Source organism: Bombus pyrosoma, linkage group LG12 (assembly GCF_014825855.1).
Source record: "Bombus pyrosoma isolate SC7728 linkage group LG12, ASM1482585v1, whole genome shotgun sequence".
Taxonomy (NCBI): Eukaryota; Metazoa; Arthropoda; class Insecta; order Hymenoptera; family Apidae; genus Bombus; species Bombus pyrosoma.
In genome coordinates this window covers 189,996-216,446 of record NC_057781.1, presented here as the reverse complement: position 1 = coordinate 216,446, position 26,451 = coordinate 189,996, and the positions used below count along the sequence as shown (strand labels likewise).

The 26,451-nt window shown below is 35.2% G+C and overlaps 2 protein-coding genes across 7 annotated transcripts in view; one reads left to right on the top strand and one right to left on the bottom strand.

Annotated features, from left to right (window-relative positions):
- LOC122573537 (elongation of very long chain fatty acids protein AAEL008004-like) overlaps positions 1 to 26,451 on the bottom strand; it is a 40,773-nt gene that overhangs the window by 5,105 nt on the left and 9,217 nt on the right. For both annotated transcript variants that reach the window (XM_043740029.1, XM_043740030.1), the window contains exons 2-4: positions 22,573 to 22,645; positions 9,155 to 9,345; positions 82 to 219 (exon numbers count right to left, since the gene is read on the bottom strand). In XM_043740029.1, the coding sequence (XP_043595964.1) occupies positions 82 to 219; positions 9,155 to 9,345; positions 22,573 to 22,633 (390 nt within the window). In that variant the 5' untranslated portion in view covers positions 22,634 to 22,645. The remainder of the gene's footprint in view (positions 1 to 81; positions 220 to 9,154; positions 9,346 to 22,572; positions 22,646 to 26,451) is intronic.
- Positions 14,206 to 22,547, top strand: LOC122573539. Of its 5 annotated transcripts, none has more exons than XR_006318763.1 (6): positions 14,206 to 14,744; positions 16,298 to 16,540; positions 16,960 to 17,014; positions 17,091 to 17,171; positions 19,364 to 19,617; positions 19,734 to 22,547. XR_006318763.1 is itself a non-coding variant. In XM_043740033.1 (5 exons), exons 1-5 carry the CDS (start codon positions 14,716 to 14,718, stop codon positions 19,550 to 19,552), a joined length of 597 nt encoding a protein of 198 aa, XP_043595968.1. In that variant the 5' UTR covers positions 14,206 to 14,715; the 3' UTR covers positions 19,553 to 22,547. The 5 variants fall into 5 exon arrangements, 3 of the variants coding, with proteins under 3 accessions (XP_043595968.1, XP_043595970.1, XP_043595969.1); XR_006318764.1 differs by having other exon boundaries at positions 19,364 to 20,680; positions 20,833 to 22,547; XM_043740033.1 differs by having other exon boundaries at positions 19,364 to 22,547.

Here is a 26,451-nt window from a genome sequence, read left to right as displayed (position 1 = left end):
GGACAAAATAGTGACTAATTCGATAATCAATTAAAACAACGACAACGATCACGTACAAATGGATGTCGTTTAGATACTTACGGTATCGAAGAATTCGGTGAATTTGCTAATGTAATACCACCAACATGTATTCGCCATTCGGAGAGCCAAGGGGCTGTTGGAGTAGTCGACCGGTTGGCATCGGAAACTATATCCTTTCGCCCAACCACTCATCAAGTACTGAAACAAGGAAAGACCGCAAAGTGAGAACAATAAAAGGGGTGCATTCACCGAGCGACTACTATACACGGCTATGACTACAACAATCAGCATATAGATTGCGATCGCTCGCTTTCCACCGAGAAACTTAGTCTCTCCGCTCTCTTTGTTCGATCAGAAAGCCAGGAAAAGCCAGGGAAACAGCCGAAGTGGGAGAAACAAAAGAGTCCTCAGCTCTGTTTCTTTCGCAAGACGACTTCGCCACTGTTTTAAATTCTAAAAGCCCGCGCTCCTTCAAGAATCACGAACAATGCGACTGCAGTTTGTTTCCTGTAGCCTTTCGGCTGCATTTTCACAATTCCTTCCGAAAAATCAGGCCACGCGTGGTTTCCCGCTTAAAACACTACCTAAATCATCAATTCGCAAGCGCAAACTGAATCCACATTAACGATCATCCCTTTTCTTACCGGAGTGTTTATGTCCTTCGCCAATATTTCCGGAATAGACAACGTACACTGACTCATGAGAGTATTTGAACATTAAATTAGGTCGTTTATGCTCAAGACTAATCTTTTACTCTTTGTTCCAGGCTTTCAAAGAATCTGGAAAATTCTGGGATATTTACGCTTAAGTAGCGTAGCGCGATCAGATCGCTGATAATAGCACCAGGCTGCGGATATTTATAGAGATAAACATTTTTGTGGAGAAATGGAACCTAAGCAAACATTTTGTTCATCTGCCAAATATTACATCGAACTTTAGGTATTTTACAAATGTTTGAATCTTTGAAGTTCGCATAAGTGTGTATTATACATAAAAATTCGCAGCTCACTCGTAAATAAAGAACCGCTTATTAAAAAATTCGGCTAACAAGTGAACAATTTGTATTGTAAGGATATCAAAGGCTAGCGACAAATGTAACTTTGCTTTGATGGAAAAGAATGAAGAATGTGGTAGAAGATATTACGTCCGTAACGATTTGACGTATACCAAACCAATTACAGATTTATTTAAATCTCCGCTTCGTTGAGGCTTCGTTGTATCTTCTTTAAATTAGATGTTTAAAACTTTCCTCAAACAAAAGTGAAAATTTAGAAGAGTGAAATTTGAATGTGAAATATCGCAGTTTTGCTTGCGAAGTGGTTTGTTACCGGAAATAATTCCCAATTTGCGGAAACTGTATGTGCTCGAAATTGATCTGAGGAACGTGTAACGAAAGCGAAATCTTGCGAGGTCGCGATAATTGGTTAAGTGGCGATGATTTTGCTCAAACCGAGCATGAAATAGCGTTACGAAATAATCTTGTCCACGAAGGACTTTTCGTGCGCCAAATTCGAAACGTGCAAATTAACAGAAACACGATCGACGTTACGATCGCCTTTTTAATTTACATCACTGGGGGATCCTACCTGATCCTACCTAACTGTCGATATTGACAGCGTTTGAAGCAAATAATACTTAATGGTATATATACATATAAAATTGATATTTCTCGATCGACTGGCAATGAGTCGTTTAATGCCTCTAACTGAGAGGGTAAAACACTTGTCCTTGTAAAACACATAAATACTGTAGAATGGAATGCAATTTCACATCGATAAATATAATATTAGAATACGATTCCCTGGAGGAAAAAACGTGGTCGTATTACCGTGACTATGTGAAGGTTGCATTCAATGTATATACGCAATACGCATATAATAAAGTTATCTCGTATAATTCGAGAACCAAACAAACGGTGACTTACAAAATCGCTAATACGTACTTGAAAAATTCCATGCATTTGTGAAGAAGATTGCAACAATTCGTTATTGAAATATTCCGTTTCAAGTTTCCTTTTCTTCTTTATGAAGTATCCAACAAATCTGAATTTCAAGATACTTTCTTTAGCTACGAACAGTTCAAGATTTAAATTACATATCTAGATAGAAGATAAAGCATTTCCAGTAATGTAAAATATTTTTGTTGTTTGTAAAACAATGTTGATAGTCATTTAAGAAACGTGTATATACATTTTTACAGAATAGCGCATTATAATATTGTTCTAATGGAAACACCGTTTATATTAATTAGCATGTTTTTGTAGCTCATTAAGGCTGATGAAAGGAGCGGTTTGCGGATAAACGAAGGAAATAATGTTGCGTGCGATGTAATCTATTTTAAACTGGACATAGAAAAGCACGCTATTCGTAACCTTCTTTCAATACCTCCTTTCTTCTTTTTTCAACGTGGTAGATTTATTTTCCGCTGAAAAAATTAAGTTAATTAATGTAACATAAAAAGGAAAGGAAAAAAAAGATGACGAAGCATACAGAAATAGTCCAGAGGTCTCAAGATCTCAAGAATACAAACATAAATTATGTGTAAACGCTCGCGAATGCAGACAGGATTTGTCGAAGCATAATTATTCTATTATCTGTTGGAGGCGACCGAGCTTTCCTTAGGTTCACCATGCTCTCGACCAAATTTCGTTGACTTTGGTTATCGCGTGACGCACGACATCCGATTCCTGTAACTTGATTGGTATCATCGACGCTAGGACACGGAATTCCATTAAACTTGACCGTATTAAACAGGGTTAGGAAAGCTCGGGTTTAGTTCGAAGCGTAGGTCGTTCGTTAACGAGAACACAACGCACGTATGGCTGTGGGAATTGTGTGTCAAGGCCGTGGTAGTGTCGCGTTAAACACCATACGCATGCCAGGATAATTTTTCATCACCGTACATGTGTAGGTCCACCTTTATTTGAATTTCGTGAACCACGGTCACAAGCTCGGCTTTATTTCTCGATTGCTTTCGCCCGCGAAACGACGAATAAAGGTGACTTATAGCCATCTATCGCGTTCATTGTTCCGTGCACGTCTTCAGGAAGCTAGAACGAGATTCTCGAGGCTTTTCGGGCGTAAAACCGTGTCCCTTTCAGTAAAATGTTTCACCGGCATTGCAGTTAGTTTGCAGTAACTCAGAAGTCTAAGGACACACCGATATTGTGTATAGCGTTCGGTGTAATGTAACGTGGTAGTAAGGTTTCCGTGGAACCCTAATTACGCCAACTGCAATACGAAACGTTGGAACAATCTATGCCCGAACAGATACTGTTTGTACAGGAAGTGTTGAACAGTATCGACGATACTTACGAGCACGTCTGAAACTGGGATTCAAACGACAATTATACAGTTACTACTTCTTGCCTTTCAAAATAATATCCTGACGCACATGAACAACAGAGGACATGCCTATCCAGATCAACGTAACGGATTTCGCACTTGCTCTCGCGGGATACGTGTCGCGCGGAATCGTGTCATCGTGTCACGAAAATTACGTTCCTGCTCATTACGATATTCTACAGCGATGCTCTCCTCATTCCAATGGTAAAACCAAAGGTCGGCTTAGACCTTCACGGCGTACTAGTAACTGCTCTCCGATGACGACGACGACGACGACGACGATCACCACCACCACCACCACCACCACCACAACGAAAGTACGACGCTCACTCAGCGTGACTAATGCGCTTCCTAAATCGATTCTTTGGAAAAAGGTCCGCCAAAAAGAAGGCTTTTTGCGGAAGAGGCGGGATTCTTTGCAAGATAAGCGGCCAATGATAAATATTTCTTAGTAAAGGATCGATTCATAGATTCTTCGTCGCATTTGTCAGTTCGCGAGGATATTTAACATGTTAGCCGGGTCATCTATTGAGAATACATATATTGTCAACATGAAAAGTTAATAAACACGTATTAATTTCAATCTGGATTTTTCGAAACATGATTATCATAGCATGTATCTTCAGTAGAAATGACTTCATGCATTAAGAGATGGGAGTATTAGATAAATTTTAATAAAGAGATAAAGAATTTGAATGAGACGGTCCATCTTTACCCGATAATTCGAAGCTGAAGAACTTGAAACGTCTCTTACACACGCGTGTACTATGTTTATGTATATGTATGTGTATGTGTATATATGTTGCAATTTATACAGCATGGAGCCAACAGATCATCTCAAATCACGTTTTTGTGTCACAAGATGCATTTACGAATGAGACTTGTAGTAACAGGCTGCTTTTGTATCGTAAGTTCGCAGGCTTTAACGTTCGGATGATTGATCTCGAGTTACTTTCAATGCCATTCTATTATCTTAAGCGCGATGTATTGGCAATGGCAAATGTGCAATTCTTTTAATTAAGCCTTTCTGTGGCAAGGCTATCGAAATGAACGTCACTTGACTTGTGAGTCATTGGGCCGATAACTCGGCCGATTTGTTGTACAGTGAGACTTACTTATAAGCTGATAGGGAAAATTAAAACCTCCTTGTTCTATAAACATTAGCCTTTGTTTCGATATACGGTGGGGATAGAAAGTATTCGTACATTCTTTTAAACAGAATAACCTTTGTAAAATTTGGTCAAACAACGACTTTTTTTTGGGAGTTATATCTAAGAGAATTAGTTTACTAGATGACGTGTAAAAAAAAAAGATGTAGAAAAATTGCAATTGGTCGGAATTGCGAAGAAGAGAGTAATGTACATATGTTGTTTAAATCTTCATTGCAGGCCCAGATAGAGAGCATAAAGTTGCAACTTTTTCAAAATCTTCTTACGCGTCATCTTGTAAACGTTTGGTCCAATTTTAAAAGAGCTATTCCGTTTTAATGAGTGTACGAATATTTTCTACACCCGCTGTATGCTATATGATAAGAATCGACAATATCTATGTAAAATTTGCCGCATTAAAATGAAATTATGTTAGAACGCAGTTATGTTAAAAGAGATTAAAATCCGGAATATTTCCTATTTCAGAGGCAGGCGATCGCCCGCATGGTGTACAACGATTAGGAATTATGTAACTAACTTCTTAATTTCTTAACACGTTGCGCATTATACTTAAACGCCTGAGATTTATTGATAAATCTAATCGCGACACTTTATATTTTTGAAATTAAAGCCCTAATTCTGAACTATTACTTAATATATTATCATGTCGATCAAAGCATTATGATTCAGTGTTTCTTAGAATAATCGAGTGGATACACTCTCCTTATCTACCTGGAAGATTTTCATCGTTGCCATTTTAAATGATTGACGATGATTAATTGCTATGTGGAGTAGATACTTAAAGATTGTTTTTAATGTTGTTTCATACTTTTCAGATACTAATAAACACTCATTAAGTATGCCATGAAGACTTTCTTTCAACAGTTGTTAGAGACGAATATCGAGATACGTATCAATGAAGTATACAAGGTGTTTAGCTACATGTGTAAAAAGATCTAAGGGGTGATTCTTGAAGCTAAAACAGAATGAAATTCAAGGATGAAAAAAATTGTGTTTTCGGTTTTGTTTTTTAGTCATTGACAATTAAAAATTAGCCGAAGTATCCCTGTGCACGAGCAAATTTGCTTAGACGGACGAAAGTAGGTCAGCCTAAGCAGCGGGCTGCACAGAGATCCTCAAATCGAACGATAGCACGAAGGAGACAGCAGCTTCCTTCGTACAAATCGTAGAGAAGAAAATTATGACATTCGAAGACGTAAACTATCCTGCGCGATGTCTTGTAAGAAAAATCGTAGATTAAACATTATATCTGCCTTCTCATTAAAATCCAGCACATCGAAAACCGCCTTATGGAATTTTCGAATAGGCAGGATTAATGTTTCCTCTAATCTTTTGACTCTATAATTAGTTATTAAATAATAGCACATATAAACAACGTTTATACAAATTTTATATACGCACATCGATTGTCCCGTCCGCGAATATCCACAGAAGAATCGTAACGAAAATAGCAATCGTTTTATATTACAGTACATGTTCAGTACAATCTGTTTTCTTTCAAACAAAGTAGACAATAAGCACGATATATACAACATGATTTGAGCATCACTATGCATTCCGCTGTTTAGGCTGTCCTACTTTCGTTCGTATAAAGACGTTTACACGCACACAGTGATATTTACGTTAATTTTCAATTGACAATGACTAAAAAGCACAACTGAAAACGCAATTCTTTTATTCTTGATTTTCATCTTATTTTGGCTTCATCGAGATTTTCTTGCGATAAATGTTCAAAATGTATTTCAGAATAAGTATCGATGAGTTTTGTTGAAACGAGGCACGAGTACGTAAAAAGAATTGACGCGGAAATTCATGCTATTTCGTGGAAAGATAAGAAACAGCGAGCGTAGAGCAAATGAAATAAGAATTCTGAAGAAGGGAGAAAGCAGTCGAAGTAAAAGACTATTTAAGAAACTCGATCATTGATCTTGATTTTCAGTCCCAGTGGTCAACTCTTTGATTATCAGAATGTTTTTAATCACAATCGGTACGTAATCGACTAGCCGAATAATAATTGGATCAGCGAAGAACTCGTAGAAAGTAATGCAACGTATTCCTACGTGAGTACGATTCTCACGAGATAACTGTATCGAAGCGCGTATGCGACATACTAAGCACAAACTAAATACGATCTGTATTTCATTAAATACGTACGCGCATTCTTGACCCTCATCAGACACAGGAGCACGTGGATGCGTGGGGACGGTTTCTATTTTCACAAAATAGGAAATCGATTCAAATCGATTCCATGGAATCTTACATTCCTTCCACTTTGAAACAATCAATTAAACGCGAGCCGTTACCGTGACCCAAATTAAAGTATTATCGATCCATCTGATGTGACCACAAGTAAACCGAAAATTCGATATTACACATTCTGAGATTGCGGACATTATCTCATTATTCTCATTATTATTAATAGAACCTATTTGTTGGAATATACCCATGTATCACGAGAGTTGAAACATAGTGCATTAGGGATAGGAACATTTTTTCTGAATTAGGGATGCAATGATTTTAACGAAATTTGATGTAAGGTGATAGTTTTAAAATGTGGAATAAACATATCTCTAATTTTAATTGCAAATGACTAACCAATTATGGGAAAAAGGAATAAAAGGAATAAATTTCGGGAAAATTGTGTATTGCTGTGTAGTCCTTGTTGGTTGATGGGTTTCAATATCTGAATACGTAGTAATATGCGATTTTTTTAAATTTTAAATGCATATTTTTTGTAATTGATTAGCCATCTGCAACCCAAATACGTTCATTGCATATATATATATATATATATCGGTTTACTGGCACTAAAGTGAAAGTTATTTTATATAAAAACTCATTTCTTAAAGTTAAAATTAATCTTTTATAAATCGTATTCCAACACTACGCGACTACTTTCCCCCTTTAACACGCTTACTCTGTCGCATAAAGGGATCGTTTAACTTATAGCGGTGAACAAAAAAAAGTTTAAAAATGGTACGTTGTGATCAATTCTTATACTAAACATCCTTTACCGTGTTAATTACAGTCATCTATTCTGGGGCATATATATTTATTCCCCTTGCCTTGACGAATATTTCTCTTTCGTGAAATTATAGTATTTCTTCGTACCTTTTGTCTTACAAACTCCTCTTTGTCCGTATAAACAATTCAGCCACTTAGAAGCCATTCAGAATATAATTATTTAAGAAACATTATTTCTTAAAATTCCAGAACCTTGGAATTTCTTTATTTATCCTTTTTTTCTTTTGCGATGAACAAATTTATGAAAATCGATTGTTAATCGCCTACCTTAACAATAAAATCGTAAAATTTGCAAAGGGTGGAGTTGATCATTTTGGTTTTCGAAATGCTGAATTAAAAATCCAATACTATTAACAATATGAGTTAAGTAAGATTTAAAAAAACGTGATTAGGTTTATAGGCGAAATAACAAGGCGTTTCTTTCAATTTCCTTTGGTCTATAGGAAAAATTTCATTCCTTTGGTTTTACCCGTGTACCTGGCACAGGTCAACACTCGTGAATGGGATGGAAAAACTGAGAAATGCAAATGGCGAGTCGATACGCTATTTCGCGGGTTCTTCATCGACGCGATGAATTTCATTGACTGGTCGAAGGAATGGCTTATGCAAGCCACGGAGCACTGGCGCATCGTAGCCGACAGGCAATAACTTTCACGAAGGAGGGGGTAGGGGGCATATCGTTGTCGAGACCGGCCATTAATTATTCTAGGCGTGATCGATGATACGTCGGAATGGGATTACTTGAACGAGTTTGTCGGCTAAGCGAGGGACAATCGTTCGCGTTCATTTCTGTGCCAATATAGTAAGGCAGAGTTATTCGAGTCACCTAAGCTCCAACATCATAAAGTTCAATCTTGAACTTTCCACAGAATAGTCAAACTTGTACAAAATTGCGATCGTTAGTCTTTAATATAGTAACGAAAGAATGAGAAAGTACCGTGTACTTCAAGTCCACCAAAAGAACATATCAAAAAACGAAAAAATAATTCGAATATTAATTATATAGTAATATACACACGTTACTGAATTACGATAATTACAACTGAAAATGCCGACATTAATTGAACAAACATCTTTCCTTTTCATGAGTGGAAGTTATATCCTCGTAGAAAATTATAATCGGTGAGCTATCGATGTAACTGCGTGAAGTATTTCACTGCTTATCGCGTCACTAATAATGAGTCAAACAGTTTTTTTCCAAATTTATATCGCCTAAAAATTGCTTATAATCAAATTTGACAAATTAGCTTGACTCTGATAACCCTATCTTATCGTGTATACATATATAAGTTGGTCTTTTAATGGTCCTAAGTTTACAGAACAAGTAAAATTAGGGGAGATTCTACAATTCGAAGTAAGACGAAAATCAAGAATAACAAGACTGTTATTGAATTTTGAAATTAGACTCTCGAAAACAAGACATTCAATGCAATTTTGTTATTCTCGATTCTCGAATTATTTTCAAATGTATCGTAGAATAACTTGCTGTCGATTATCTATTTCTGTACGTATACTCTGTACGAAATCACGAAGTTTCCCTGAGAAAAAGTAAATGGATATAGAGAGAAGTTAAAGTTATAAATAAGCAAGACGAACCTCGTAGAAGATCCATGTGGAGAATAGTGTTTGAACCAAGTTGTACGCTATCAGGATTCCCCGAAGTTTGAAAGGCTTTTTATTTTCCATTATCCTCGGTCCCAAAACCTTGCTGAAATAAGCGTAAGATAGGCATATCGCCATCGTTGGAAAAGGACTGCTCATCATCACCCAATTGTTCACCCGGGGATCTAGAATCAGAATACAGCTGACGTTAGAACGAACAACAATCGCGATTACAATTGTTTACGAACGATTATTTCTCTTATCCATTATCCGATAAATACATAGTCGTTTGACGCGCGACATCGAACTTTTCGATAGGTAAAAAATGTGTTCCATTTTTTTCTGCCCGAGCTATCGATTCGACCGTGATTAAATAGAAATCGAACGGCTATAAACTCAAAGTTAGGCTAATTAATATTGCGCTCGATGGGAATGATTCGTCAACAATAACTCTTGGGCTTTTTGAAATTGGGAGATTGGCGCGAACAGTCTCTCTATTTAGGAAGGTACGAGTATATTAAGAACGTAGGTATACGCGACGTGCTCGACTAGAGACCAATAGTCAAATAAATGATACCACTGCGAGCAATTTCATATCAACGAGGGTTAGCGTGAGTAAGCGTGAAATCCACGTCCACTTCGTTCTTGTGGTTATCGCTAATTAAATCTCGCTTTCCTGCTCGGTTTAGTAATAATGTTAAAGTCACGTTTAATTATCGCTTCTTCATCCAGCGATTCTTTAACGACCGACGAATAGAAAGTAAACAATCGTTACTTCTCGTTACACTTCTTTTTTCTTCTTTTTTCTCCTTCTTCCCCGGTGGTACTTTTATTTTTTCCATAACTTTATGCATCGATATCACGGTACGATAAACCTCGTTATGATGATTTTCCTGTCATTAAGCAACAATAAAGTGGTAGGCTTCCCGGTTCGTTAACCTCTTTAACACCATGATTATATTTAAAAAAGAACAGGGTAATCCAAGTACATTACTTTAACGGCCGATTGAACTCTTTTGTATGTATTGGAGAAAACTGAAACTGTTAGCGGGTCGACGGCACGCTATTCAAACAGTAACGTGAGCCACGTTTACCGAGTGTTTGGTTTTTATAAAAGAGAAGTTAATCGAACGTTTCATATACACGCAGTGGAAAAAATTCTAATCGATATGTCGATTTAGCCAGTCTTTTAATGGGAAGAACAAGCTTGTAATTGCTACCCCTTGATACCAATAAGGTGTACAACAGAATATCTTATAATCCCATTCCACGAGATACCTAACCCCAACCTAACCCTAACCTAACCCCGTCCATGAGTGTTAGAACACTTACGGAAAACTAAGTAAACCTGATAAATCATTAGGAAATTATAAAACTTCTAAAAAAAGTATTATTTCGCACAAAACCTTAGGCTATAAAGAACTCATATATTCGATATTATTATTCAATATTAATATAAAATTTTTAATATAAAATATGAATTTTCTTTCGTATGTATATCGGCCACATATGCAACAATTTTGACATTTATATAATTATTTTGTTTCATTATCATTCGATTTTATACATATCTACTGTAAATAATTTTATTATCTAAATTCTCGGAATGACTCATTCAATTCGCTCAAAATTCTTCAATCGAGTTTAGATTAGGATACTTTGAGGACTGACACGTTATTGTTATATTTCTATAACTCTTAAATACTGTACAACAATTTTGCATGCACATAAAAATTTTGGTCGATAATCGTTTTGTTGATAATTTAAGTTCATAATCATGTTTTATATAAGATGCCCCAAAATTTATGAAAAGTGTGTAAGTATAAATAAAATATGTAAGAAAATCATGTTTTCACGATTACATCGTTTTAATGTTTACTATTTACAACTCAAATTTCGATGACAATAGTATAATTAAAAACATGGGTCACGATAGAAAACAATGGCATGAAAGTATGACATAACGAGCAGAAGGGAAAACGGGCTAATTATTTCAATATGCAGTTAGATACGTTGAAGTTTCTTGCAGCAAATACACTCTTTACATATTACATATTGTATCTTATTCATCGTTTCTTAAAACACTGGTATATTTGGAAATCTCGCCAATCTCTATGTTACTTGGGTTATTTGAAAAATCGATAAAAATATATATTATATAGCTATTTCTACGGAACGGAATTAACGATCACACGATACTAGTCAATACTAACAAACAGGTATTAATGAACTCGAAGTCGAAAAACATCTTTTTCCTGTTAATGATAAGACATCATGAATTTATCTTTTGTAGCTTGGTGACAAATCATTTTTTACATTATGCTTTTATCATTTTTTACATAATCATAATTATATGCATCATCATTTGTTACATAATGCAAGAATTATTATGCTCCATTTTTACATCCTATCTTATTCTTGTTTTAACAAACAAAAAAATGTTTAATGTTTTAAGGGAGACTTTGACGAATACTCAAAATAAGAAGATGTGTATCACCAACCACTCATATTTTCTCAAACTTATAAGATATGTATGAAATAAAAAAAAAACACTATTGGATTTTGAGTGATCTAAAGGATGCAACAGAATTAGTAAAAATATACCATATTTTCCAGCAACAGACGTCTTTTTTCCTCGTCACGTGTCGCAATGATTGGTTATTGATCGATCTCTACATTGGTCACCAAAGTATTTGACTGTTTATCACAGAAAATTTGTACGAATGTACCATCTCCTATTATACCAAACTTCTTGAAATTTCATTAGCATGGTAACGAGACACGATAATTGTGATTATATTGCTAAATTTGGACTCAATCTGTATACGTATATAGAATTTACTTACTGCAAACATATATTTAATAAAAAAAAATTAGAATACGGCACCAATATCCATCTTAAGCGTATAATAATTATTACAATTGTTGAAGATGATCCCTCTTAATATTGAGGCTTATTGCAATATGTGTGTATATTGATTTTGTAGGCACAGCTACGTGTCAACCCTTTTTTTAAAGCCAAAAGGCAGGAAAATAAAAGTTATCTATAGGAAAATAAAGTTATCTATCTATCTAATTGCCTAGTGAAATACTTGAATGGTATCTGCCAAATGTATGCTTGCAGTAAATATATGAAACTACTACATTATATTTTCAGAATCATTTCAAAATGTTTCGTACAACGCACACAATAAATTTGCAAGAAGTTCCTACAAATATCTAAATATTTCTGTAAGTCACTGTAAATTAAAATTGGCAAGCCATTGCGCGATGTATATTTGACAAAGAGCCAAAGGTATCAAGAATTACAAAAAATATTTCTCAGTCTTTATGTCGAATCATTTGACGTAATGCAATCTCGCTAATGTAAACGCAGAAATCGCGCTTCGACGTGTCTATGATCACGGTATACAAAGGTTACATAACAATGTTAATGGAGAGGAAGTATGGAGCAAAGTGACATTCTCCATTCGCTAAAGGCGAGTGGACATTTCGTAACTCAACATTGTTACATGCGCGTTGTAATGTGGAGCAATCGGCATATGATTTAAAAGTAGATTATACAGTCTGCGATCGCACACCTGGCTTGATGTCAAAGTTCTGCCTTTCCGGCAGGAAGTCGATAACCATATCATAACCAATCATCTATTAACACTTTCTGTGTTCCGGACCGATTTTTGGTTACTTTCCATTCAGACCGCACGTTATACGTGTATACGCCCCATGTTATTATGATTAATAGTTTTGCTTCTGATAGTTTTGCTTATGCCTTACAATTTTGTTAATAGTGCAAACAACATAATTATGAAGGAAGGGAAGTATTATCTAAGATGTATTAGACATCAAAGCAATAAATTTAATTTTTATGGAGTTGTTTTAACACACGCATGGTTGAACATTTACCATACCACAATTCCAAATGGCTTGAACGGAAAGTTCAGCGTGGGGAGTATACGCTTTTTCCAAGAACGAATATTGTTAGCAGAACATTTATATTACTACGTAAAACGTAATTGACGTCCATAATTCTAAATAATTAACATAAAAGTAAATGCATGCTAACGATAGTATAGATCAAACTGAACGTCCTCCATATTTTCACACGCTTTAGATAAAATTATATAATTCTTCCCATTTTTTTTCGCAACGACATCTCGTGATACAGCATTTCAATACACGAAAGCAAAACATGCATGTTTAATCTAGCGTACCCTCAGCTGCGATTGCCATATGAGATAACGCATGACGTTATATCGTAAAGTACTTACTACACCTACAAAAACAAACACCTACAAAATTATGAAATTTTGCGGGTACCTAAAGAGCTAAATTTTGGAACACCACACCAGCTATGAAGTTAATTCAGAATTTCGTATCGATACTTTGCGAAATCAGATTCGAGTTCGTCTTGATGCATTTTATACTTTGTACGTATTGGTCATTGTAAAACAGGATTTTAATCTTTTTCAAGCACGTTCAAGTATATTCAATAATTTTCTGAGAAACACTGCATCACTCATCAAATAAAGCTCGAAAAGAACAAAAGTCGCTCGCTTGGTACCTTTCAGAGAAGTTTCCAATCCAAGTTATTTCAAGCTACGCTATAACTTTCAATCCTTCAATAGAATACGCTATCACATTTTTAAATCTCTTTCACTTTATTCCTTTCAAAATCTGCCTTGAAATAATTAACGGATCAACCAGCAGACATCTCGAATTGATATACCTTTAGTCCTGTCAAATTAGACATAAAAATAGTGATCAAATAACAAAAATTCCGACAGAGCTAAATTTTGGTAGATACCTTGGGTATACCAGTAGAAATAAAGTGCCAAAAGTCTCCATTGATCCGATGGGTGCTAAAAGAAGTCATTCAAGGTCGAAGTTAAAATTTTAGGAATTTTTAATTTTTCTTGGAAACGGTAAGTTTTATCGAAAATATAGTCGAGACAAAAATTGTAAATCATAAAATTATCTACAAAAATGTTCTTCATTATTTTTTTCCCTAAGAATCACCATTCCTAAGATATCGCCATTCTAAAAGTTGAAGGAGTTACATTCTACATGATATGCATACAAATACCACATATATGCATAGTCAGGCACTTAATATAAGTAAAAATGCCTATTTGTATCTCTTATATGTTTAAACCATACAATTCTGAGAATATACACTCAAAAGAAACTCAGTCCTTTAGCCAGTCTCTTCTATATACCCGCATGGCCTTGATCAACATCTGCCTATTCTATTGTCCACGTGGCGACGCTCATATACCTGCTTTTCTGAAATGGCTTAAGTGAAATACTTTTAGTGTTGAACGTTCCTTTCAAGTGAATATATGTATTTATTGCTAGCGTCTACTATTACAGTTTGTACCCATTAATATTTTTAAAAAATGTCACAATTGTGCTTTATTTGCAATAAACTTATGCAAGTATCGAAAGAGGTGCTGAGTTTGTTGATTATCTGAGAAGTGAAAAGTCTGTAACAGTTCACGTGGATTGCCGAAAATTATACATCCGGAAAAGTTCAATTACTGCTATCAAAAGACAACATGAGGATGGACAAGCTAGTACATAAAAAGTAAGTCCACCTCGTACTAGAGCACGAGTAAGTGAATCCGACTTTCGTTTTAAAAAATATTGCTTATTTTGTGGCGATAAAGCGGATGAAGAGGCTGAAAAAAAAAAATCGCTGCATCGTCGACAAAAAATTTATAACATTGCTACACTTTCATTCAAAGAATCTGTTTTGACAGTAGTTCAGGATCGTTCTGATGACGTATCAAAAGCTGTTACTGCATGCATTAATTTTGAGTATGATTTAGTTGCTGCTGAGGCTAAGTATCGTGATAATTGTTACAAATCTTTTCTGAGACCTAATACTGGCGGTAGAATAGGCCGTCCTCAAGATGAGGTAGCAAACTCTGCGATGGAAAAAATTTATAAGTTTATAGAAAGTAGTGATGATTGCCAGTTTACATTGGATGAACTAAAGAATGTTAGTAAAAATGTAGTTTTAGATAACAGAACTATAAAAATACGATTGAAAGTAAAATATGGTAGTAGAATTATTATTACAGAAAAGCCGGGAAAATTAACATTTATTTGTTTCGTCGACAATTACCAAGACCTTTTAAGTCAGGCCTGGCCTGATAAAAAAAAACTTGAATGAAAAAGAAGACGGGCAAAAATTTTGAAAGCCGCGGCAGCAATTATTCGTGACGATATTCAATCTTGTGTGCTTGATAATACTATGTACCCCCCACCTAGTAGAATGTTCGAGAATATAAACACCGATATCCCGGATTCATTGCCATATTTTTTGGAGCAAGTCATTCTTAAAAACAACCGTCATAATTTAGAGCATTTGAAGTTAGTTTGTACAAATATTAGGCATATCATTATGGGTGCTGACCACTGAAAATATTGCAGTTAAACAAGCTCAAAATGACGCTGATGTCCTCATAATTGAGACAGCAATTGAACAGCTCAATGCAACAAATACAATTGTTGTGGTTGGTGAAGATGTTGATTTGTTAGTACTACTTACTGCACGGACTCTAATTGATAAAATTATTTACTTTCTAAAACCTGGAAAGGCTCAACGGCAAACAGAAATATATTCTTCAAAAAGTTTATCTGCTTATCCAAAATGCCAAAGCCATATTTTATTTTTACATGCGATAACCGGCTGCGATACTACATCAGCAATGTTCAGGAGATGTAAAACATCAGTATTAAAATTATTTGAAAAAAGAATTTAATTAATTGCGCTAAAGTATTTGAAGAAACTGACTCTTCTTCTCAAACGATAATCACAAAAGGAATTCGCTTTCTCCTTGCTGTTTATGGAGCTCCAAAGAGAATTGATTGTATAGACAAGTACAGATATTTAACTTTTGTAAAAAATACACGGAACAAGAAACAAGTACAACTATCTTGTCTTCCTCCAACATCGGCTTCTGCTCATCAATACTTGTATCGAGCATTCTATCAAGTTCAGGCATGGCTAGGCAATCAACTAAACCCCGAGGACTAGGGTTGGAAATTAACAAACAATATTTTGGAACCGATTCAAACTATCCTCCCACCTGCTCCGGGAAAACTCTTAAACACTATTTTTTGCAATTGTAGAAAAGGTTGTAGTGCTAAATGTGGCTGTAGAAGAATAGGGTTGTCGTGTTCACCAGCGTGTACTAATTGCCAAGGCCAGTCTTGCTCGAATGTTCAATCGAATCCTATAGACGAAGATTCGTGTGATATCGATGAAGAGATAGCTGATTCATCTTCAGTTGAACAGTTTATGGGCATCCAGCAAGAAGAAGAGGAAGAAGAAGAAATCGAAGAAGACATGACTGTTGAAGTCGAATTTAAAGAGTATGAATCAGATTAAAATATTAACATAAATTAGAACTACAGTTTAAAATAATCCCCTATATCAATATCAATATCACTAATCATCATGCAGTAAATACAGTATTTTCCCATAAAACTCCGTCGTAACAGATCGTGGAATAGGCTTACCGGGGAAACCACGTTAAAAGAAAGCGCCAAGTACACTACCTCATAGGTGGTGTGGAAATGTGTGCATATCATGTAACTCCTTCAACTTTTAGAATGGCGATATCTTAGGAATGATGATTCTTAGGGGAAAAAAAAGTATGAGGAACATTTTTGTAGATAATTTTATGATCTACAATTTTTGTCTGGGCTATATTTTCGATAAAACTTACTGTTTTCAAGAAAAATTTAAAAAATCCGAAAGTTTTGACTTTGACCTTGAATAACTTTTTTAGCACCCATGGGATCAATGGGGACTTTTGGCACTTTATTTCTACTGGTGTACCCAAGGTATCTACCAAAATTTAGCTCTGTCGGAATTTTTGTTATTTGAAATGTCTATTTTGACCTGATTACTTTGCTGGAGGTACAACATATATCACTGGATAGCAGATTACGAGGTCTACAACCCATCACCTCAGTGGCTCCCGAGGGTAACCAAATGTCGGTACGTCCTTGCACTGACACCTTAGTGGTTCTCAGTTCAATAACCAGATGTTGGCTCGTCCACTACATCCTCTGTGGTTCCTGATGTTAGCCATTCGTGTTGATTCGTCCATGAAAGCTTACCTGTGGCTCCCAGTGTAACCAAACCCTAATTTTGTTACGTCAATCCTTGGTGTTAGCCATATTGCGGATCTACCGTAGAACTCTATTTATCTGAAGCCATCGGAGAACGAACAGTTCATATGAGTACAGTAGGATTTATCTGAACTTGTTGAAAAAAGATATGCACATAGTTCATATAAGTGGAGTATACTTATTTGTTTTAAATTTACTAGTGACTTACTCTTCCTTTTTCTATAATAGTATTTTTCTTTCGGACTAAAGAGCACGGAACCTCTTTCTGTAAGCTAAACGCTAAATAGAGTAGAGTTCTATCTATTTGAATTTGAAACAGTTTATAAATGTAACATGAGTTCATTCCATCTTCCACGATTCTATTATTTTTCTATTTTACAATTAATATTTTTCTAATATTTTTCACAATACTAGTTCATGTTCAGGTAAATAGATTCAATCGGCAGTAGTTCAGTCAATAAAGCATTAAGTAAAATGTAATTTCGCTGAATTGTGTTCGAATAATTAGAATTCTATTGTAACTGAAGGTCACATAATAGAAATTCACTATTTTGTATTTCATTATTAATGATATTTCGTTTACGCAATAGAATTTCATGTTCAAACAAGTGGAATCGTAATGAAACGCATTTCCACCTTCATTATTACTAAAAATATCTCAAATCCATAATTCAACAAACGTTTCCGTCGTCATTGGAATAACATTTATTTAATATATTTTCTACACTGTCACTGTTACGAGGGCTTTTTAAAAGGTCACAATATCAAAATTCGATTTTGAGAAAGCATACGAGTTCCAAATACGTATAGCAATCTCGTGGAAAATTGAACTCCATTCAGTCGTCGAATAGGAGGGAGAAAAACGTTCGCACTCGTATCGTTTATCCAATGAAATGGATTAAAAACATACGGAACAAAAAAGCTATTGCTGTAATTGCCGCACACACTTTATCTCTGATATATATAACTTTACATCGAACGTTTCATTATAAATCGTTTTAACGATCATTTCTTGAAATAACTCCCCTTACGAATGAATATCACATCACAGAAGAATTCCATTTATCTGAATACTACTTATAGAAACGGAATTCTAGTTAAAAACGATTAAATGAACTGCTGCCTATTGATTCTATTTATCTAAACGCGATCTTCTGAATTATATGAACGAGAAATCACTAATAGTAAAAAGAATCAATTAACTCCTATTATATGTATTGCAATTAATTATTATACGAATTGTTCGTCACCCTGTAGGTTCGGGTGAAAGGAGTTTTATTGTATATCAAAAAATATATTTTTCATGTTAGCAGCAATTGAAGGGAGGAAAGTGAGGAGGAAGACAAGCGGCACAAGCTATAGTCTTTAGTTTAAGAAAAGTGAACTTTTCGATAGAACTCCTTTACATATTTGAATTTCGCTTATTACAATGAAAATTTAGTTAATGCCCGATTAATTGAACTCACATTGTTGAGTGAATTCACTTATCTGAACAATTTTTAAATTTTTATTAAATAAACGAAAAATACTAGATACCATGGAAAATTAATGAACTTCTACTATAAATATTAACTAGCCGAATAAATGAAGTTCTATTGTAATAGAAAGATGTATGTACGTATGTTCTCAAACATTAAAATGTTATTCTCCGCTAGATAATTACAAATTCTATGTATCGTTTCCCTGCACTTATTTCATTCTTGGAAAACGATATTCTAGTACTATTTTTCTGCTGAGCCCCTCGATAAATCGCCTTAGAAAGTATTTGTCATCATAGGAATACATTATTTTACCAATTACCATCGAAATACATTTTATAAAACGCATGGCTCTGTATTTAATCGTGTTGTTCACATTTTCCTAATAAGTTGTGTACATGGTTGGCGAATCGCGATAATAAGCAGACGATTCCCTTATCGCAGAAATACAGGAATGCAACACGATAAGATGATAATTCTCGTGCATGAAAAATTCAGTCGGCTCGAGAACAGTTCTCTTCGGTGTCGTCCGTTAGCTTGGATAAATTTTAAAAGTATTTTTTTATTCAACCCTTCGCAGGAAGACGCGGGAGAGTTAGTTCAGGAGGCATTTGACAGAACTTCCGCTAAATTACCTCTGCACTCATATGACCGGAACGTCCACAGGAACACGCACCGCTGGACACTCTTACGATATGAGCCCATATTTTCCATCGTTCTCCACCAAGAAACCAACTTGTTTGTTTTTCCTTTCCACTGGGAACGTTAGTCGATGCGGACGTAATTCGTCGAACGAATTTTTAGTTAGCAAATAATTACGAGGTGAACTTTGGGGTAAGTGGATAGAAGAAGAAATGTTTGAAAATCAGCCTATTAAATCTACCCTATTATCTCGACCAATAAGAGAAATTCGATTTTCACGTTATCAACGTAATTAATTTCACTTGCAGAGCAGGTTGTATTTTAACCAGTGATTTCTATAATCACGAATAGACAACGGATCAATTTCAGATTGATCGACTTTAATTGATTTGGATATAAATGTAGTATTTTATCTACAGCAGAAATGAAACAAGGCATTAAAACATAAGAGATTTCTAAATAAATTATTATATCAAGACTAGAAATTCGAGTGACAAGTTGTAGTGGCTACAAAAAGTATTTGCACATATCCTTATTTTCCAATGAAACGTCTTCTTTATTCGTTTCCATAGTATCAAATTTTTATAATTATATGAAAATACTATCTATCAGATGATGCAAAATTTAACATACTTAGATTAATTAGTATGCAAATGTAGCAATAAACACAATGATGTACCAATACTTTTTACAATTGTCTTCTCCGATTTTTAAGTTGACGTTGTAGTAAAAGGTAGTAATTCTAGTAAAAACTTTGGAAACGTGTTTAATTAACTTACTTAGAAATATACCAACTCACTTAAAAATCATTTATTTTATTCGAGTGTTTCGATAAGACACGTATGGAAATATTTAAAGAGCTCCTTTAAAGATGGAAGTATAAATGATGAAGTCTATTTCAAAGTAGAGTCGATAATGTTAAGGTATTTGCAGTAGCTGTGACGTTTAAAACTGAAGACAAATATTTTTGTCATGCGCGCACCGGGGCATGATCTTATCCTAACCGGTTTGTTTGACGCGATCCTCGTGGCTACAACGTTTAGCCGAATGAGCATCGTATGTAAATGCAAGAACGGATTCCAGTGGCACAGCACAGCTTGGGTGTAATCAGGCAAGGGCGTCTCTTGGTCTACATGGGATACAATTAGCGGAAAACACGGCCTATTGGCTTGTCAGTATTAAATCGATAATCCACGTGCCGTGTAGCATGGGAACATGAAAAGAGGACTGGTCAATTTGAGCCCCTTAACAGCCCGTAAGTCGTGCAACGGTTACATCGTCGTCCTCATGAATCAATTTACGAAGGCGTAGAAACCCGAGCTGTGCGACCGAGCAGCGCAACCGTCTAAATGAGCTTTCAACCTTCCTACTATATATGTATAGAATATACGTAATATACTCTTTCAGGACCTACGATCACCACCATCATCATCGTGGCGAAGCTTCATCTTTGCGTGACTTTCGATATTTCTCGAATATGCTTAGGGTAGACTCTTCCCCCTCAAGAAGAACGTAAAGGATGTTTCATTATGATATCGTTGAGAAACGAATACATATCTTCTAACTAATCGTTCTATTTAGATTGTGTACGATGAAACGAAGATGACGAAATAATCGTATTTTTATGACAAAATATTGGATATTCCCTAAGTATATGAATATTTTGCATGATTCGTAGGTGATACAGTACGTGAATTTTACAGAAGTGTCCAAATTAATGGTGAGTTAGCGGGAATGTTTACTACCTTTTTGTGGAATTATTAGACTATAAAACTAAATTACTTACTGAAAAATATGGCAATAATATGTTTTACTATTTATTATGTACGTATCGATATTATTGGATATATACATCGTTGTATTAACATCAGAAGTATCTATATCATTTTACAAGATCTTATCTAATCTGACCCGATCCTATCTAATGTGATCTCATCAATTAAAGAATCTAAAGATAAAGAGTCTTTAACAAAGCTAACAAAGTTGCATATTGCCTTTCTAAAATCGATTTAATCGGTTCATAATATATGTACTATTATATGTATAACAGTGATGGCCATATACAATAGTATCATTGCACTTTGATTTAATGTGCATAATTTTATAAGTAAAATACATCTTCTTAAGGATGCGCTCGTGTTCGGATACTTTTAAGCGGTAGTGTACAATCGTACGTCGCGTTTCAATCGCTTTATTTCATTCGTCGTAATGTAGACGACGTATTTCTTATGGTAAATAGTCGAATAAAAAAGATGTTACGGACAATCGTGGCCAGTTTCTTCTATCGATCGGAGAACAATCGTTATCGAAAACGTTACAATTCTCGTAGATGATAGAACAAAATCGTGGAAAAAAAGATTGTGGACGGGAGGCGAGAATCTCAAAGAATCGAGAGGAGCATTACGTTCTTGTCTATTGAAAAAAGGTATGTCATAAGTGAATCATGTGGGAAACGCTAACACGAATGGACGCCTTTCTCCTTCTTTTTTTTTTTCGTTTGCCTAATAACGAAGGCTTCAGACTTCAAGATGACATTCACCTGAATGGATTTCAAAATTTCAACTGGATCCGTAAAAAAATTGGGAACGAGTTTATTGACACACGCGCCGCCGTGAAGTTGGAGGCCATTTAAAAAATATGCGCGACAAATATGTCTCCTCTATGGTTATCGTGTCAGTCCGCTCCTCTTTCAATCGTACATAGTCTCTTGTCCTCGTTCGAATGATGTCCGATGTTACGAAAGCAAATTATTCGACGGATTTGTTCGTCTTTGTCACTCGTGAAACAATATGCGAGAGAATCTTGTATCACTCTATCAAAATTATTTTTATAATTTTTGTATCGAGTTTAGCTTCCTGTAGTTGACGTATCATTTTAACGTGCAATTCTGTGGCTCTTTGAATTGGTTAGTTACTCGGTTACGATCCCGTGAAATCGGGACGTCGCGTGTCATTGCGATCGGAAAGACTATTATGTATCACTCACAGCGACGAGCTCGCTGGTAAAAATGTTACCCTATTCACCTTGGTTGATCGTTTTTGGTTTTTAATACGATCGCACAGGATTGACCCACTTAACGACCAATCGATGCTCCAATCTTTCATTACCGCCAATTTGCTTAATGTATTAAAATAAAAATTATCTTACCGGACTTGTTATCCATTAGATCCCTGTACCCGTGCACCAGATCCGTCACTATAGCTGTCATCTTGGCTCAAGTCTGAAACCAGAACAAAGAGTTCCTGTTTTATTCGACCTTCATTATAAATACCACAGAATGGTGGTTTAGAAAATCTTGTTAATAATTTTCTTCTTTTTCAATTTTCTGCTCTCCCAATTTCTCTTAATTTTCTTCGTCTACGAAAGGATGTTTATCGACAATATCCACCGTAATCGTTTGATAAATTATTCAGAAATCAAAAGATAAATAAAAATCCCGGTGGTAAATACTTTGAGATGAATCAAATGCAAGAACCAACAAACGAGCGTAAAAATTCCATTCGTTTTATGCAGGCCGGTGGTAAACTGGTATTCGCAAAGGCACAAAAGCGCATCAATCGTCTGTACGGATTTTCCAACGTGTTTCCGGGTTGTCCGTCGACTGCTTTCGAGAAAGTTGCATCGGCGGAACGATAAGTCGTCGCAACGATCGTTGGAATTTCCTGCGTGTCTTTATCCTCCTTTCTTATTCTTTCTGAGGAAGATGAAAGAAAGAAGGAAAAAAAACATTATCGCGATTATGATTACTCAAGAAACATACTGTCGGTACACTGCAACGTCTGCTTCAAGATTAAAACGTCGAATACCGCAGAACGGAACGATTTAACGACCAGTTCGGTTACTTAACTTCCCTTTCTAAGGTACTTTCATTGATTCCTCGTGAAATGAAATGTGATTACGATGAAAAAGCGGGACGATGACTGTGTCAATCGATCGATTACGGAAGAGATTAAGTGGATTAAGTCGCCGGTATTAAAGCCTCTTCGAATTAATGCATACTCAATTATCTCTGGTTTGCACACCCAGAATCGGGTTATGGAATTTCACGATGAGGCGATGAGAACATCGACCGTTGATTGCGTTTTCACGAAATTGTCTGGCTTGCAAGTTTTTCATCGGTTTTGCGCGCTACAGGCTCGGATTCGGGGCACCGATAGAATGGCCGGTTAATTGAAAACGAAAGAAACGGCGTACAAATAACGGCGGATGGCACGGTGTCGATTATCGGACAAATATTTTATCGAGAAGAAAAAGCGCAGGGTGTAGCTTGATCAATCGTATGGCGCCACACACTAGATGATACTATAACTATAACGCGCGTACTATGCAACCTGTAGCGAAGATATCCGCGTTCGGATTCGTCACATTCATTTTAAAGTACAGTAGTATTATCTAGACCCTATTAATTTATCGATTAATAAAAGAGTAATATAGAGTTGCTTGAGTCAAGCTAAGTAATTTGCCTCGTAATTCGCCAAATTCGGTTATGAACAATTTTTAAGCGATCTACATTTGAAAACAGACTGTTGGATTCGTTATTAATGGTGTAATAAGCAGTAAAATGTATTGTAAGTTAGTCAATTAATAACACTTGTATTATACCAAGCTGATAACTCTATTATTATAAGATTGAACATATGTATCCTTTATATGGGTCTAACGTTTTAAGTTAGATGATAATTCTTAGAGGCTTTGATAATTTCCTAATGACTTTTCAGGTTTTCTTAAGATTTCGTACGTGTTTTAATACTTGTGAGCGGTTTTAACAGATATGCATTATAATAATTTGTTTTTAACTTATCTATGCACGATAATGTACCTCTTTCTCCAACATATTATCTTTTATATACCGAAGGGTTCATTCCGTCAATGAAAGAAAGAAATAAAGAAATAAATGAATAGAATTTATCCTTCGTGCGACACGTCGACCGACTAAAAAATACTCGCTAACAGAATTGCTACGTTAAATACAAAGAATCGAGAGACTCGCCGCTTTTCTCTCCTCGAGTTATCGACTTTGCGAGTCCTCATTCTATCTGTGGCGTGAATTGGTTGCGGACCGTATAGCTTTGCTTTATTGTTTACATCGAGTGTGAACAATATAAAACGAAGAGCTGAATGGATAAAAAATAGAGATCTAATTCATCAGAAATTAAACTTTTTCAAAAAATCGAATTATTTTTTCTCGATATAAGTGGATTGATGAAATCATACAAATTAAAGTTAATCTAAAATCTAGACAGAAATTCAAATGGATCATTAATAGGTAAATAAAAATATGTAAATTATCCTAGTTTTGTGAGTCGAATTACAAAAATAGCACAAAGTTGCGAGCTTCAGGGGATGTTAAGTTTGCTAGATCGATTTCTTTGATTGATAAAATTGATTGTTGAAATGTAAGTAATCTATCTTCGATGAAATCTTGAACTGTGCATATATGCAATGGAAAATTTCATAGCCATCATAAACCGTAAACAGAGAAAACGCGTGCAACTTGTAAATTAGAAAACATGTGATAGGAACAAAGTCAAATGTATGCAGTTCTTCACGAACACAATATTATAATCGTATTGCTTAGGAAGTTCTATGGAACTACATTGATATTCTACATTGATTACGTTCGAACAACGAGTTTTCAGACATTTTAATATTAACTTTTTGCTATAATTGTTTTCAATATATAGTAATTTACGAACAGTATTCAAACACCTGTAGAATTGTTCATGAATATATGTAAATAATACATACGTTATTCAAAACAGTTCGATATTTTATTAGCACTGTAATGAGATCGGATTACCATGATTATATTCGTAAAATTAAAAACACACCTAGCTTTATTGAATATTGATAATCCTCGATATTCAACCCATTGTATATATTTTTAACATTCATTACACGTTTCAGGTGTTTACGCTATGTACTAAATTTTTACTAAACATACGTTCGCAGTAAATATTTTGTAACTTTTATACAGATTTTCAGACTGGCTTTAAGTTTTACCAATATAATCATGAAAATTGTGCCTCACTAAAATACCATTAAAATTTCTAACTGTTTTGCGTAACGTATACAATATGTGCATAAAGGTTTTCTTCGACAAGTGTCCAAATACTTCATTGGATATCATATATCCTGGGTAGATAATGAAAATTTGATTTCCAATGAATCCTTAAAACGTTACATTTTACGATCACGTACTGGATTGCTTTTTTCCTTCTTGTGCGTGTGCATATTTATCTTGTCAACACACATGACTGTTTCTCTCTCTTTCTACCGTATGACTGTCTCGAACGTCTCAGCTGGTATAATTAGCACGTAATTGGTATGACGCAACAAAACTGTTGATCCTTTGACGATATGCTTTTGTAAATCATCGATGAAAAAAGTTCTAATACGCAATTTTGTCGTTGCCGGAGTATTTAAAAAACAAAGAAAGAAAGAAGTTGGAAAAAGTTTACTTCACACTATTATACTTAAATATTATACTATTTGAAACTATTAGGGGGTATGTATTGGCTCGAATTATTTGAAGTTAGCCGACTACTATGCATACGTACGCAAATATTCAAGTCAGCTCGATAAGACGAGCTTCGCTTGGCTTGAGTATCCATTGCAGAATAGTTCTTGATAATACGAGACATTATAGTTAATGTACGTGTAACGTGCAATTTGGAAAACAACAAGATTCACAACAAAAGGTATCGAAGAACTTCGACTTCCATGATTCCATTATTAAATCGTAGAAATTTCTCTTTCGTTCTTTCTCCATCGGTTACGGATGTTACATAAATACGGTAAGATTAGTAGGCATTCGAAAAGGAAAAAAGGAGTCTCGAAACTGTAGAATACAGGGGAAAAAGTGAGAAGGAGATAGTAGAGAAAAGTAGGCAGATGGAGTGAGAAATGACACACAGATAGAAAGAGATATAGAAACCTGTAAGTAGGCACAAGGTAGCGGCGAGAAAGTTACTAAACACATAGTTACGTCCTGTTGAGATCGATTACAGCAGATAACCAACGTAA

Bases quoted from the DNA above. Each gene is read 5' to 3' on its own strand.
- LOC122573539 (XM_043740033.1), top strand. From the start codon at position 14,716: ATGAGGATGGACAAGCTAGTACATAAAAA. The intron at 16,541-16,959 runs GTATGAATCAGA...TAACTTTTTTAG, and splicing joins GTTGAAGTCGAATTTAAAGA to CACCCATGGGATCAATGGGG. The intron at 17,172-19,363 runs GTACGTCCTTGC...AACCCTTCGCAG, and splicing joins CCGAGGGTAACCAAATGTCG to GAAGACGCGGGAGAGTTAGT.